This window comes from Amblyomma mixtum, chromosome 1, assembly GCF_055824585.1.
Source record: "Amblyomma mixtum isolate Tamu chromosome 1, ASM5582458v1, whole genome shotgun sequence".
Taxonomy (NCBI): domain Eukaryota; kingdom Metazoa; phylum Arthropoda; class Arachnida; order Ixodida; family Ixodidae; genus Amblyomma; species Amblyomma mixtum.
The window spans coordinates 95,139,319-95,153,705 of NC_143012.1; the positions used below are offsets into that span (position 1 = coordinate 95,139,319).

At 47.8% G+C, this 14,387-nt stretch overlaps 2 protein-coding genes and 1 pseudogene across 7 annotated transcripts; 1 reads left to right on the plus strand and 2 right to left on the minus strand.

Annotated features, from left to right (window-relative positions):
* Window positions 1-2,207: 2,207 nt before the first annotated feature.
* On the plus strand, window positions 2,208-10,352 carry LOC149367255 (uncharacterized). 5 transcript variants are annotated; one of them, XM_089554789.1, is made up of 12 exons: window positions 2,208-2,707; window positions 3,511-3,573; window positions 3,637-3,705; window positions 4,329-4,379; window positions 4,465-4,521; window positions 4,713-4,766; window positions 4,834-4,893; window positions 4,974-5,033; window positions 5,105-5,149; window positions 5,239-5,283; window positions 5,347-6,103; window positions 6,179-10,352. In XM_089554789.1, the coding sequence occupies exons 1-12, from the start codon at window positions 2,390-2,392 to the stop codon at window positions 6,394-6,396; spliced, it is 1,797 nt and encodes a 598-aa protein (XP_089410915.1). In that variant the 5' UTR covers window positions 2,208-2,389; the 3' UTR covers window positions 6,397-10,352. The 5 variants fall into 5 exon arrangements, with proteins under 5 accessions (XP_089410915.1, XP_089410912.1, XP_089410934.1 ...); XM_089554786.1 differs by having other exon boundaries at window positions 5,347-10,352; XM_089554808.1 differs by lacking the exon at window positions 6,179-10,352 and having other exon boundaries at window positions 5,239-5,483.
* Window positions 3,495-9,035, minus strand: LOC149367256 (uncharacterized; annotated as a pseudogene). Its single transcript, XR_016284597.1, has 3 exons — window positions 8,298-9,035; window positions 7,969-8,081; window positions 3,495-3,949 (listed from the first exon to the last, which is right to left on the minus strand). The product of XR_016284597.1 is annotated as an uncharacterized LOC149367256 (transcript).
* Window positions 6,564-7,600, minus strand: LOC149367257 (uncharacterized). The gene has a single exon (XM_089554824.1). The coding sequence runs from the start codon at window positions 7,296-7,298 to the stop codon at window positions 6,579-6,581; it is 720 nt and encodes a 239-aa protein (XP_089410950.1). The 5' UTR covers window positions 7,299-7,600; the 3' UTR covers window positions 6,564-6,578.
* Window positions 10,353-14,387: the final 4,035 nt, after the last annotated feature.

Here is a 14,387-nt window from a genome sequence, read left to right on the forward strand (position 1 = left end):
ACAGCTACGTAGTCTGGCGGAAAGCTGCGTCAGCACCGCCTCTATAACCCTGTCTCAAAAAGAGCTGACCTATTTGCGCATGCGTGAAAAATAGCCACGTCTGTGCAGAATGTTTATAAGAGTGAATACTTTCACAATAAAAGCTGTTGTAAGTTCAGCGCACGTCCTTGTCGTCTCGTCTTCTTCTATGTCTTTTTGCGCGGCTTTTTCTGAGGAGCATAGCGGATATCTTTTTTTTTAATTTGGGGTTTTCATCAATGGGGGGATCAATAAAAGCAGACGAAAAGAAATTCAGGGGGGCACTTTGTTGAACTAAAGTGCGGGGAGGCGGAAGCCTTTAGCGCGGTGGTGCGGCTTGTGTCAATAGCCTCGTATACATGATTTTAGTTTCGATACCTGGGCGCCGCCATGTTTGTTTTACTCGAGCGCCGCCTACCGCCGACGCCATCTTGGACTGATAATTTGCAGCCGATGGGCTGCAGACGAAGCAGCGTGCGATCTCTGGAAGTGTCATTCGCCCGTTTTATTCCTGCCAAGCCTAGAAATTTTTGGTAGGCGTTCGCCTCGTGTCCATCCTCGTGTGTGCGATGCCATTAGCACCTGCATTAACCAACTGGGAGCAGGCGACCATTCCTCGACGCAGCGAGCGATCAGCATCGGTGAGTGCCATGCTCGCAGTTCACGCGTGCTTTTTTGTCGCCGGTTGCCTGTAGGGCGAATGCGGCACGGTGTTGCATGTTAGAAAAACGAAAGCAAAATGTGTTGAAACACAAGATCGCAAAGAGCAATGAATATCTAGTTTTTCGTGGAGCGCAGTTTTTCATGAACGCTTTCGCTGCCTGCTTGGACATGGCGAGTGTGACAGTTTAGATGCTTAGCTTGCGACAGAGTACCCCGTTTACAAACTGAACATTTTGGAAACAGCGAGTACATGACCGAAACGAATCCACTTCTGATGATTAGAATGTTTGTTTGCGGAGATACGCGCGATGAAATTGAAATTCGGCCCCTCCTGCCGCTTGCGTATAGGGCTGTTCGTACTACGAGCGATACAAGCCAGTTGACTGAAAGCAATTCGCGTTCTCACCTCCGCTCCCGCCAGTACTCACTGGTGCACGAATACCAGAAAATGTGCAATTACACGATCTGATAGGTTGGTACGCTAATGGAACGCTATTACCACTTACTGACAGACAGAATCGCCGCACCTGTGTTGAGAATTCCAATCTCAATCGGGTCGGGGCACTGCTCAAGTCGCTGCGTTTGTTGTATCTCTGGCACGGTTATGCATAGTGTGGATTTTTTTTTACAGTGCATTCGATGCGATTTCAGTCGAATAATTTATTACAATGCGTGGCAGAGTTTATTACCGTCCTGTGCATGCCGTGTATTTTTCATCTTACGTTGCCATGGCTGCATTTTTCCCCACTTTGCAGTTGGGTAAAAGTTCATGTCGCCGCTTCTATTCATGCCATACTGTGCAAATTAAATTAGTATTTTTGCACTAACGACATGTTTATTTTTTTCAGGTGGCGATCCCCACAGCCTCCCGATATTGACGATCATGTGGGACGGCGAAACGAAGTTGTGGCCACATTTGTGAAGTCCTCACATAAAGTACTGCTGAATTAAAAGAACCCTGCCAAGGCCGTCCAAATACTTGATCTCTTAAAATTGTGCACAGATTATAGTTTGGTAACCCAGGCGCTGCGCTTCGTTCCGCGCCCGATATTAGGCACAGGCAGTGGGTTTGTTTCTGTCTGCATTTCGTTCACAAAGTGCGCTAACGTTTAAGCTTTTTGTTGGCGCAAGTATTTTTTGTTCCACAACTACGCCCACTGCCAATGAAACTCGGGACCGGCGGAAAAGCGGTGAATAAATGGACACCGCAGACGTGCTGAGACCTTCACATAACATGGTGCGCGTACATACTGGCGGCGTTTGTTTTTTTCTACTTTCGTCGACTATTTCCGCAACTGACAATAAAACAATGATGTCTAGAAGACGTTGGTGTTTCGTACAACATTGCTGTTTTTGTTGTACAGACCCAAAGACGCGCTTGACCGGTAGCTAAGCAGCCGCGGCCGTTGCTCCGCGCGCCGGATTATCAGCCCAGGGGAGGACGGCAACAGTGGGGTGTCGCGCAGCGCACGTGTTTGAGAGTATTTCTCCCTCTCCTGCCCGCTCCTCGTAAAATGGTGTATACACCATTTTCCGGGGAGCAGACGGGAGAGAGAGGAATACTCTCGAACACCTGCGTACGCGCGACGCCCCACTGTTGCCATCCTCCCCTGGACTGATAATCCGGCGCGCGGAACAACGTTCTGCCGGTCGTCCGTTTGTTTACTGTGGTGAAATACGTGTTTTCTGTCTTGTGGTGAATGGTAAAATGTCGTACGCAACACCAACTTCATCTGGCCAGCACTGCGCGGTCGTGGGCTGCGGCAATACGCAGCGTAAACGAAAAAACATTGCCAACAGCGTCTGCGCACAGCATGCCACGCCGAAGTCTCAGTGCGGCTGCGATATGTTTATGTTACACCGTTTTCCTGCCGACCCGGACTTGAATCGACAGTGGACAGCACTGGTAAACAGGAAAAGCTTTGTGCCAAAACCGAGCTCACGCGTATGCTCGGTTCACTTCGTGGATGGGAAGCGGACGGAAAGGAACCCGCTGCCTATGCTCAGCCTAGGATACGAACGAAAGGTACGCGCTAGGTTCCCACAATTGCTTTGCTATTTTCCGCGGTAAATCGATGTTGTCGGTGCTTAGACTAATGCACAAATGAGATAGATAGTAGCATGTTAAATGTTAACCATTTCTACAACATCAAGAAGTGTCTGAGCGTGGGACTGATCGTTCACATTATCACATTACCAGCAGTTTATTTCTTAAGCTGCATCTTGGCGCCAACTTTGCAGAGCCTTCGTCTCGTCATCTGGCAGTATCTGCCTGACCGGCTACAAACAGATGGCTAGGCGCGGTTCCTGCGACTCTGGCACACGCACTTCTGTGTTGTGAGGGAGGGTAGGCTCGAGATGCCGCTCGTGCTAGGCCCCTCCCGCAAATTTATCTTGGAGTGAAGTGTGTGAGACCGTGCCCTAGTTTTCAAACGGGTTCAGAGAAAACCCATCTCGACTGTCATATGTACCCCCGCCCCTTTATTTTGCCCTGCCCCCCCCCCACCCCCCCCAAGATTTATTTAAAGGGCCCAGAAGGATGCCTTTACTTGGTGCTAATGTTGCAGAGGAAGCACAAGTAGCCCCCCCCCCCCCCCCCCCCTGCACTGTTGTACCATTGTTGTACATGGCTCAGCATTGTTTGGTTCTGTTTGTGTGATCCCTTAGGGGATATGTATTTTGATGGTACACAGTAAATTTTTCTTTGGTTGTTATTGCGAGGGCTTTTGCACTAATGCATGCCCGTGACTGCTTGACTTTGCCAATGCCTGTTGACTGAAAGCTTGCCTTTTATGGATCGCTTATGACAATGTTTTCATGTGTTTTCAGGTGATCCACGGACGCAGGCGTCTAATGCGCGATGATGGAAATCCACCAGCAGCGAAACGGAAGGTCAGCATATGAAGCATGCAGATGAAAACTTTGTGACTCAAATGAGCTTTATTTCCATTTCAGAAACAACACATGACCAGTGATGCTCAAAATAAAGCATGCGACACAGCGCAGCAAACGCCTCCACATAATGTAAGAATTGTTTGGTTTTATGGTGTTTAGTGTTGCAAAACGGCTCAGGCTATGAGGGACGCTATAGCGGAGTTCTCTGGATAAATTCGACCACCTGTGGTTCTTTAATGTACGCCAGCATCGCACAGTACACACACCTCCAGCATTTCGCCTCCATCGAAATGCGACCTCCGAGGCCAGGATTGAACCCATCCCTTTCGGGTCAGTATCCGAGCACCATAACTACTCAGCCACTGCAACGGCCCTGTAAAGAATTGTATCTAGAGTGCAAAACATGGAGAAAAAGATAGGACAGATATCCTTGTTGCAAATTAGGCTGTGTTACCTAGATAAACATCTTGAGTTAATAAAGCTTGGTCACATAAATCACACCAAAGCCTCCCGCTCTTTGCACGCAAACATTAACATTCTAATTTTGGTGATTTTTCCATACATGTACTGCATTCTAGCTTGCTGGCATGCTACATGCTCATAAAGCAGGCTCATTGTTCTTGCCTTTTGTAAGTTAGCAAGCTGTTCCTCTCTCCCTTCTTTCACTCCTTTCTCAGCACGGTGCAGGTGCCAACCAAGATTAAGGTAGTTACTGTGCCTATCTTTCCCTCATACCCAATTTTTATTTTCAGGAAGCTGCTGGCACTGAGCACCTGACATCCGGCGTGGCCTCCAGTAGTAATGTATGTGCAAGTGCAGGGTGTGCTTGTTGTATTCACATGCAACCATATTATGCTATCTCACTCTTGTTGCATTGCCCTTTTACAGATGTCCTCCAACAGCGAGGACACTGCAGCACATTTGCACTTGATATCTGAGCAAAACGTAAGCATGCATGCTGCTCAATAACCTTGATACACTACAGTGTCTAGTCAAGCTCAAAACTGCGTTGTACGTGTTTCGGCAGGCTGAATTTTGCATGGAAGATTCTTGCAGTCCTGCTCCTATCTGCAATGGAAATGTGTGTGATCATATGCCTTTAAAAGTTTGTCAAGTTGTGTGTTATTTCTTCCCAGGTGACTGAAACACTAAGTGCCTCGAGTACTATCTGTACGAACAGTGAGCCACACGTAAGTATGCACTGATGAAAGCCTTAAGCTAAGTCCACTGACAAGTTTTGTTTATCTTGGCTGACAGGTTGCTGCGTTATGCACTGAAAATGCCAGCCTTGGCCTGCCTGTTAGAAATGCATTGGATGTAAGTGTCCTTACAAACACTGGGCCTGCCAGCATACTGCAAATTAGAAGCCTGGATTCACTGTTTTGCTTTTTCCTTAGGAGGTTCTTCCTTTTCATCAAAATGTTTCAAGTGGCACACTTCTAAGCACTGAACTGAATGTAAGCTCGCATTTTTTTCCTAGCTGCTTGCAGATGAAAGGAAGCTCACTGTTGCTTTTCTCCCATAAAAGGTTGATGATGCTTCTGCTGGCATGCTGCCTTCATGTGAAGATGACGTAAGTGTGCATGCACGTATGTTTATTGAACTTCCCCGCATTCAGGAGGCATCACACTGTATTTTATTATTTTGCTTCTCTGAAAACAGGTGGTTGACCAAGAAAATGATATGTTAATTCCCCATAGAAAGAAGGTACTGCTTTTTTGGAAAAATGGCTTTGAGAATGTGATTTTGACTTAATGTTTTTCATTGCAGGTTGAGACAAAGGACAGCTACACACAGTGGGAGCAGACACCAACAGATCACACATACGCAGTCACACATCACTCAAACACTTCTCCTGCATTGCGATTTACTCACTCCCAATACCTCACGCCACAAGACATACTTTTTTACACAGGGATCCCTGTTCAAGTTTTTAGCAGCCTCGTTTCGAAGCTAAAAGAAATGGAAGCAGAAGTATCAAGTGTTTTAAGCCTCGAAGAACAACTGCTCCTGACTCTAATGAGGCTCAGACTCGGCCTCCTCTGCGCAGACCTTGCAAGAAGGTTCGAGGTATCAGTAGCAAGCGTATCTAAAATATTTGCAAAAATGCTTTGCAACCTGGAAAAAATAATGGAAGACGTTGTCGTTTGGTTGCCACGGACAGCTGTGTATGACAGCATGCCCCGAAGCTTCGTGAAGAGTGGCCACGGTCAAACAACGTGCATCTTCGATTGCACTGAGGCTCAACTGCAAAGACCTAAAAAGCTTCTCGCAAGAGCACAAAGCTACAGTCCTTACAAGGGGTCAAATACTGTAAAATTTCTTACAGTAATAGCTCCCAACGGCCTAATAATGTACGTGTCCGACGTGTATGGTGGCAGGGCCTCGGACAAGTACATCGTTAGAACATGTGGCATAGAGGACTACCTTCTTCCAGGTGATAACATTCTGGCAGACAGAGGCTTCAAGCTAGAACCTCACCTGGCAGCACAAGGCATAAATATGAATACACCAGCCTTCACCAGAGGTGAGCGTTTTTCACTACAGTACAGCATGGCTGCTCTTGTTCTAGAGTACTCAAAAGCATTCTTTTCACTTTTAGGAAAGACTCAACTGTCAGAAGAAGATGTCACAATGACTAGGAGAATCGCATCAGTCCGAATACATGTTGAAAGGGCCATAAATCGTATAAAGACTTATAGGATCTTCAAGCACGCACTGGCGATTAAGTCCAAAAAACATATAAACAGAATTGTCTTTGTATGTGCTGGGCTATGCAACTTGAAAGGTCCTCTAATCAAAAAGAAGTGTGAAGAATAAACGCTTAACTACAGCAGATATATTGCAGTTGTCTGACTTGTATTCAAAGTAAAACATTCAACTTTGAGGTGTGAGAATACATGACCAAGCACATCATACGCAAGATACCTTCAATTGTTTACTTGTAGACTGGCAATTCCCTACTGCCATCACCATGTGCTGCATAACTAGCCAAGCTCCAATCACAGCCGAGGCAGCACTATTTTTGTGAAGAAACTTTCTAGGGCATTTACGTGAGTGTCCATAAAGGCCTCTTCCTTCTCTACTGTAATCATCATCCCTCCCTTGTCTACGTGCAAGTACAGGTAGCACATAGTGCTGCCCACCAGGTTCAAGTGCAGTTGTGCTTGAACCTGGTAGTAGTACTTGTGCGTAACCTTCAATGATCCTGTGGCATCCAAGCAAAAGTCTGCCTTTGCTTGCCCTGCTCTCACCAAATCATCTGGCTGCACATCACGGAGTGTGTACAGACACTTGACCTCGAGCAGCGCTGGAGGATGGCAGTCACAATGAAATGACCCATCTGGACTGCAGCCAAGATACGGATATTTTGGCAGTATCATCAAGCCGCAGTCATCTAGCCTGCCATTTATGTGCTGTGTTTTAAAGGCAGCAAGTGCACGAGCCTTTGCCAGCTCTTCAAACTCTATGCCATACCGGATGGCCGGACTGTTAATTGTTGCAGTATTGAATATTTTAGCCAGCAATGATGAACAATTAAGCTGCTTTGATCGGCACACGTCCTTGAATATAGAAGCAGTTATTCTGCCTTTACGATGAAGAGACCAGGCAGTGCATTCTCTTTGTTTTTTTGTAGCTGCTTCAATATTCAAGGAGGTGGCCATTGTGATTTTTAGCTTTGAAAGCACTTCCGGCTGATTTTCTTTTCCGGCTTTGATCATGTCAGCCAGGTTGAGGTGACAAAGAGGTCTTCCCAGGGTTATTTCAAATTCTGAAACCTGGCGCTCCGGCAAATCTTCTACAGTCCCAGCAGAGGCTGATGCTGGGGCAACCTAAACAGACAAACAAATCACCTTGAATAAACCTCAGTGTGAAAGGGAAGAAAACAGTTTTAAACATGCAAGAAATTACAGAAAGGAACACAAATACTGAGGTTGCTTGCCAATCACTTGTTCAAAATAAAGAGCGCCTGTGTGGCTTTGCTAAGAAGCAGCTAAGCTAAACTCGGCTCAGAAGTGGTTGCTACATTTCGTGCTGCTGCTAACCACCTGTAGCATGTTTTGCAACTTTCCAGCAAGAAACACAGGCAATGTTCACAGAAGCTACAAATTTTCTGCAGCCACTGCAGTATTGGCAACTACTTTGCAGCTAGTCATTTAGCATGACTGAGTCAACTTGTTAATCACCATACCGCAAAATATGAAGCAAGCTTACCTGTGCACTGTAACTCTCTCGAACTATTGGCAATAATGCACTTTACAACTCTTTTTCAGTATTGTTATGCCCTTACTTTTTTGACAGCTAAAACTAAACTGAATTTCCCTCACATCCTTTTTCCCACATGGGCCAGATACAGCTCAAGTAAAAGCCTGTAAATTACTGTTGTTTTACCTTTTCTGCTGGACGTTCAATCTCCTGAGACAGGGTGTCTCCATTTGTCTGGGTGGCCCGCTGGTCCTCCATCTTCCTCCTTGTAGCATGTAATGTAGCTTCAAGGAGGGTGCCTGCATGACACAATAAAACTATGTTACCTGAACATCTACATTGCTTGATTATGTATTCAAGATGTTATTTTCACGTGTAATTCCGTACTGAACAATACTTCACATCAAGTTGCGTCAGTGGGTATCAGCATGCAATTCTATTAACACAAGCTAACATTTCAGTTTTTTGAGGCGACAATGGGCCAGCTCAGCAGAATGCTCCACCTGGGTACCTACCAGGTATGTTGAACAGGTCCCGGAAAGGAGACTTGTTTACATACTCTAAGAGATCCTTTCTGCTGCCAAAATGTTTTATCTTGCGTGTTGGTCATGGCTTTTTTGTGCTGTCAAGATGCTCGGCAGTGCATTGAAGCTTGAACCCAATGTCATCAATGAGGGCAGGCTCCACATTCCTTTTTGTGCCTCTGTTCCAGGCTGCCGCCTCATCTGTGCATGAGCTCCCTGTCAGGCCGCGCTGTACAGCAATCTCCGCCTTCCATAGAAGTGCACCCACATGGCTGCATACACGTGCCTTGCCTGCCATGCAGTTGCAGCCAGCAGTCAGCACTTGTCCGCTTTTCCTGATGCAGGCCCAAGCTTTCCACGGTGCCTTGTTAATGGCCTGAGAGGGCCGCACCTCTGCCTTGAGACACACGATATCCTGGTTCATCTTGTGGCACAATACTTGGCCTACCCAGCCACTCTGCACATAATTGTAAGAGTCTAGGCTCTTGTATGCTTCAGCTTGCTTGAGGTCACAAGCTTTTGTCTTCAGTAAATAACACACAATATGTGCACTTGACAAATCTGGCCAGAGCTTCATGTCGTCTATCCACTGAGTCATCAGCATGGGGTGCACGTAGGTGCCGCCATCTGAAAGAAAAAGGAGTAATAGTAGGGTGACTTGTTAAAAATCCATTTCACCAAAGAGCGAGAAAAAAAACACCGAAGAAATGACGACACAGGCCAGCATTTGCCCACTCTGTGTCATCGTTTCTTTAGTCATTATATTTTTTCCCGCAGTTTGTTGCAATAAAAAGGGACATTCACAGAACATAAAAATAGGAAAATATGCACAGTACGGCATGCATGCAAGCTATGAGTCTTCTGGCTTGTTTCTTTAGGGCCCTTCACATCCAGCACATGCAACAACTAGCAACTAGCCCTGCTGTCTGCCATACATGGTATACATGATTTCGTTTTCGGCACATCAAATGCAATATAAACAGCTTGATCAGCTACAATGCGCACACTACACATAGCAAATGTTACGACGACTCCAGCAGTGCCTTTGCCTTAGATTCTAAAGCGCAACACTGACTCAGCAGCTTGGTTTCTTTTTTACGTTGTAATAACATACCTTTGGCGTATCAATCAACCTCTGATTTTAGTTAATTCAAACTACATTGGTCTTCAAACGATTGGTGCTGGCAACGGCGCAGTAGCTGAGAAGGCAAGTAGTTTTCAATAAAATTAACGTCTCAAAACGACTCGGGCTATGAGCGACGCCGTAGTGAAGGGCTCCGGAAATTTCGACCACCTGGGGTTCTACAACGTGCACTGACATCACACAGTACACGAGCCTCTAGAATTTCGCATCCATCGAAATTCGACCGCCGCGGCCGGGATCGAGTCCGAGTCTTTCAGGTCTGCATCCGAGCACCATAGCGTTACACCGAGCCACCGCGGCGGCCTACTCTCAATAAATTCGCTCGTAGCGGGAGCACTCAAGACGCAAGCAGCAGAAGCGACTGAATTTCATCCGTTTCAACGCGCGTACAACAGCAAACGCCGACATAGCAATGAGTGGCAGCAGTTTCGGCTCGCTGTAGTCGCTCGAGCGTCAGTTTACGAACGAATTTAGTCCATTTTAAATGATGTTTTCGGTTTCTGAACCCTAGCTCTTGGATCGCATTTGCCACTTTCGTTGTCAGCGTACGGCGTGTCACATTTACTATTAAGAAAACCGGCTACAAAAACTACACACGTGAACTGGGAGCACAACACTTACCGATGCTGATTGTTGGCTCCGTCGATGCCTGATCGTCGGCTCCTTGTCGATTGCTGCGGGCACTTGCGGTCGCTAGCGCCATATCACCCACGCAGATGCAATCAATGAATACTCCAAAGGCGTGCAGCGAGCGGATATCGATGAGTAAACAATTCGTTGCTCCGCGAGTATCTCACACACCTGCAGCGACGGTAGAGCGACGGCAGCGTTTATCAGTCCAAAATGGCGTCGGCACTAGACGGCGCTAGGGTCGGGAAAAATGGCGGCGCCCATGTATCGAAACTAAAACCATGTATACATGGAGCCCAACGTTGCGGGTCGGGTCGGGGTGCGCCAGATGTCGGGCTGACCAGCCCGACCCTACCGCGTTTACATGAACCGGTTTTCTGTCGGGCAGAGACCGTCGCTACCCCTAGCGTCGAGCACGCAAACTACACGCATGCTAGAGGAGGAAAGGTGCCCAGACGAAAAGTTCCCTTTCCCGCTGCTGCTCTTTCTGGCCGGTTGGTTCGCCCGTTCACGTGCGCGCTGTCTTCGAGGCCGGCAGCGGCTCGCTTTGATTTCTAATGGGTGTCTCCGCTGCCGGAAAAAAAAATCTCCCAGCACGGCCGGTCTCGACGCGGCCGGTCTCGACGCGCGCGCTTTGTCGCTCTCTTCATACGGCCTGAGCAGGCGCCGAGAGAACAAAGCATGGTGAAAACCACTATCCAAAGCCGGGGTTTCTAGTGATTCCGACGTTTTTTTTTTTGAAAAGGCGGTCAGGTATCTCCCACGATCGAAATTCTCGAAGTCTTGTAACTAATCGTTGAACCACATCTAGAAGATTCACCCATCCTATGCTGCCCGGAATGGGTTGACAGAAGCCACACCAAATGCTTAACACACCTCATTTCTGGGAAGTTTCTCCGAATTCTTCTCGTCAACTACACAAAGAAATTGACAAACCAAAATGACAAGCCGTCTGGTTTCATCCACAAGCCAACGCGAAAGCATTTAAGGCTGTAACTGACATCCCTTGAACTGCGAGCCGCACAACAATGTTGTATAGGTCACTACAAGCAGCGCCTGTTATTGTTTTCAGTCCTTCTAAGTATGTGAAACGATATCGGAGTTCCAAAGAGCAAAGGATCTTTCTGATCTGGTGTGTTTCACGCAGTGAGAACAGATGGCACAGATACTTCGAATGTTTTCAAACGGCAAGTGCTATTATTTTATTCATACATTTCCAAGTATCAACAGAGACTGTGCCAGCCCTGAAGATGAAAATAAATGTTTTCCTAATCGTGGCTTCGCCCTGTAATATCTTGCCTCACTTTTATTCCTGCTAGACGCAAATGATACAGCCCTATTCGCTAATACTATGCGCCATCATTGCATGCCGACTTCAATGTTTTGAGATCCATCTACTAGTTCCCTGCTTTGCGTGCCGATAGCAGTGGCTGCATAAGATATGGTCGTCAAGTTCTTCTTCAGTACTCGGAGCAGCCGTTCAGTAATATGTGCAAAGTAACCGAACCAGCCCCCGGACAGTTGCAGCGATAGATAGCAACTGCCCCTCATGCACAGGCCGTTAAAGGGACCATGAAAAGAATTAAAAGCCGCTTGTAAATGTTAGAAGTGATGCTCAGAAGCATTGACACCAAGTATGAATCTTCGGAACTGAGCCGGCAATTTATTATGAATTTTTAAAAATCGTGTTTTTTAAAATTCGCGGGCCGCTTGGTGTCTTCGTAGGGAGCAATTCTGAAACCAAAATCGGGAAAACAGACGTCACTAGTCCCATGACGTCGCCAGGCCACCACACGCTGTCATTCGCTAGAGCCGCGGCAGCTTCGACGTCACGGGCACACTTCCGGTAGCGGTGAACATCGTCTGCTCGAGCGGCCGCGCGACCCCCTCGGGCAAGCGCGAGCGAGGGCATTGCCTTCGCGCATATGGTTTTAATTTACCTCTGCCGCCTCTTTCTGTCGCGAGTTCGGGAGCCAAGAAAGCGCAGAGACCGGAGAGACGCTGCCGACACACGCTGCTCCTCGGGAGTGGGACAACCGGAAGTCGTAAACCGAACGTCAGCGAATGACGTGTTCATGGGCGGAGCCCAGTCCCGGAGCTGTTTTCTTTATTTTTTTATGGTACCCCGCGCGTACGAGTTGAGGGGGGAGAGGAGGAGCGTGATTTTTAATCGCCTATAACTTCGTTGTTATTGATGCTAGCTCAAAAATTCTTGCGCTGGAGTGACGAGTGATGGATTGCCTATCTTTACGTAATGTCAATAAATTTGTTTCATAGTCCCTTTAAGAAAGCGCGCGCGCCGAGTGCTCCGAGTTCCTGCACAGCGCCAGCCAGACCGGAGAGGAGGCGCTAAGCCTATGCGGCAGCGTATACATGCTCCTTCCAGCCGGGTCGGGCAGAGCCAACCCACCCCCTGCAGTCGGGCTGGCCCAGCTCGACTCGACGGTCCCTTTCCTCGACCCCCTAGCGTATACATGAGCCCGACAACCGGTTCTCGGCCCGACAGCCTGCTTAACCCGACTTTTGTCGGGCTCATGTAAACGCCCAGAATGATGTGTGGTAAAGATGTTAATTAAGTACACAATTGTTTGCGAATCTTAAATGCCGGAGACACTGGTGGGTGTTTGGGAGGCATCCGTCTGATTCGACGTTTTTCTGCAGACACTCTCCAGCGTCCTATAGACAAGGAGAACTACATATGCGTTGAAGAAGTTGTATCCTTTTTCCAGAATCTATCCCAACTGAAGAAGTTGGAATAATCTCTGGAAGCGACGATAGCTGTAGCCATGTAAATAGTCACATATGTTATAATGCACTGTATTCCCACGCCTTTGAAGGCAATAAAGAAAAAAAAAGTTGGCTGGAAGTAGCGTAGCCACTAGCACGCTCGGCTGCGGAACGGAAGGATGGTGGTCCGATCATATCGTGCACGAAGATTTTTTTCTTCCGGTCTGACAAGAAAAGCGTGACACATCTGCTGACAACCTTCTGTCGACAACGATGAGGCATTACAGGCTCTCGCCTTGAAACAATCGCATGCCGCCGATGGGATCGAAAACGACGACCTCCTTAGAGCACCGGACGCGTAATTCAGAGGACGTGGGTTCGGAGCTCATCAGCGGCATGTGGTAGTTTTTTTATTCTGCTTTTATTGATCTCCCATGATCAAAACCACAAGAAACTGAGCGTGCGAGCTAAGCATGGGGCATATGCGCACGAGCCGCCATTCTGTTCTAATGGAGCAATAAACGCCAGGTTCGTTCCTAATGTCTCACAGCTGTCTTCCGAAAGCCTGGAACACTGACTTAACATTTTGTCGACGAGGACTGTTGCAACTGAAGGAAGGCTGGAAAGGAAAGTGCGCGGGCCTGCCCACTGGCTCTAGCTGAGCCACAATCGCTGCCACGTGCAGAAGGAGATCTGTAAGATGTGACTGGAAGAAAAAATTCAGGGGGGTGCTTTGTTGACCTAAGGTGCTGTGAGGCGAAAGCCTTTAGCGCGGTGTTGCTGCTTGTTTCACTGATGTGTGGTTAAGATGTTCAGCTTCGCCTCTAAGAGTGGAACGCGACAGCGTCTTGCAACGCTGCCAGGGAGTCCATAGAACGCCATCGAGCAAGGCGTAGAGCCGAATGGCCCGTTCGGCCATCGCCCGTTCGGCTCTACGCCTTGCTCGACGGCAATAGACGATATGCGAAATTGCTTGGCGGTCTGGCAACACCGCGCCAACAACTTCCGGTTTCCATCTTGGCTCGGTCGAGCTCGTCGAGCTGGTGCATCGTTTGCTATGCGTACTTTCTTCTTGCGAGTGGAATTTCAACAGGCAAGCTTCAGCTGCTGCGTTGTTTTCACAGCTGATCTTTGACCAAATGTAGGTGCTTTCAGTAAGCGCCAGCTTACTCCTACCGCGTCCTCAGCTTCGCTTGAAGTCTTGCCGCTAATGATCGCAATAATCGGCACTCGAAAGTGGATTGGAAAGTCGAACCGTGACCGTGTGCTGTTGTCGTTTTAATTCTCGCATTAAAGCACCAGTTCAAGCATCACGCATTATCATGGCTATATTCCCAGGTGGACGCGAATTCATCTGGTAGGGTAGCGAGCGGTTATTTTGCGATGAGTGCGCACGTGTGTTGAGAAACTTCTGTGACAGTGCGAACTTTCGTTCGCGCCGACGCCAGGAGCTTCGTGCATTGCAGTGTAATCACACAAGACCCTCGACCAGCTGCGTAATTCGATTCCTTTACTGTAATGTGCAATGCGCATCCGCGGTTTTCAACGTCACCGTTTCAGAGCCCGGCGTCGGTTGATTT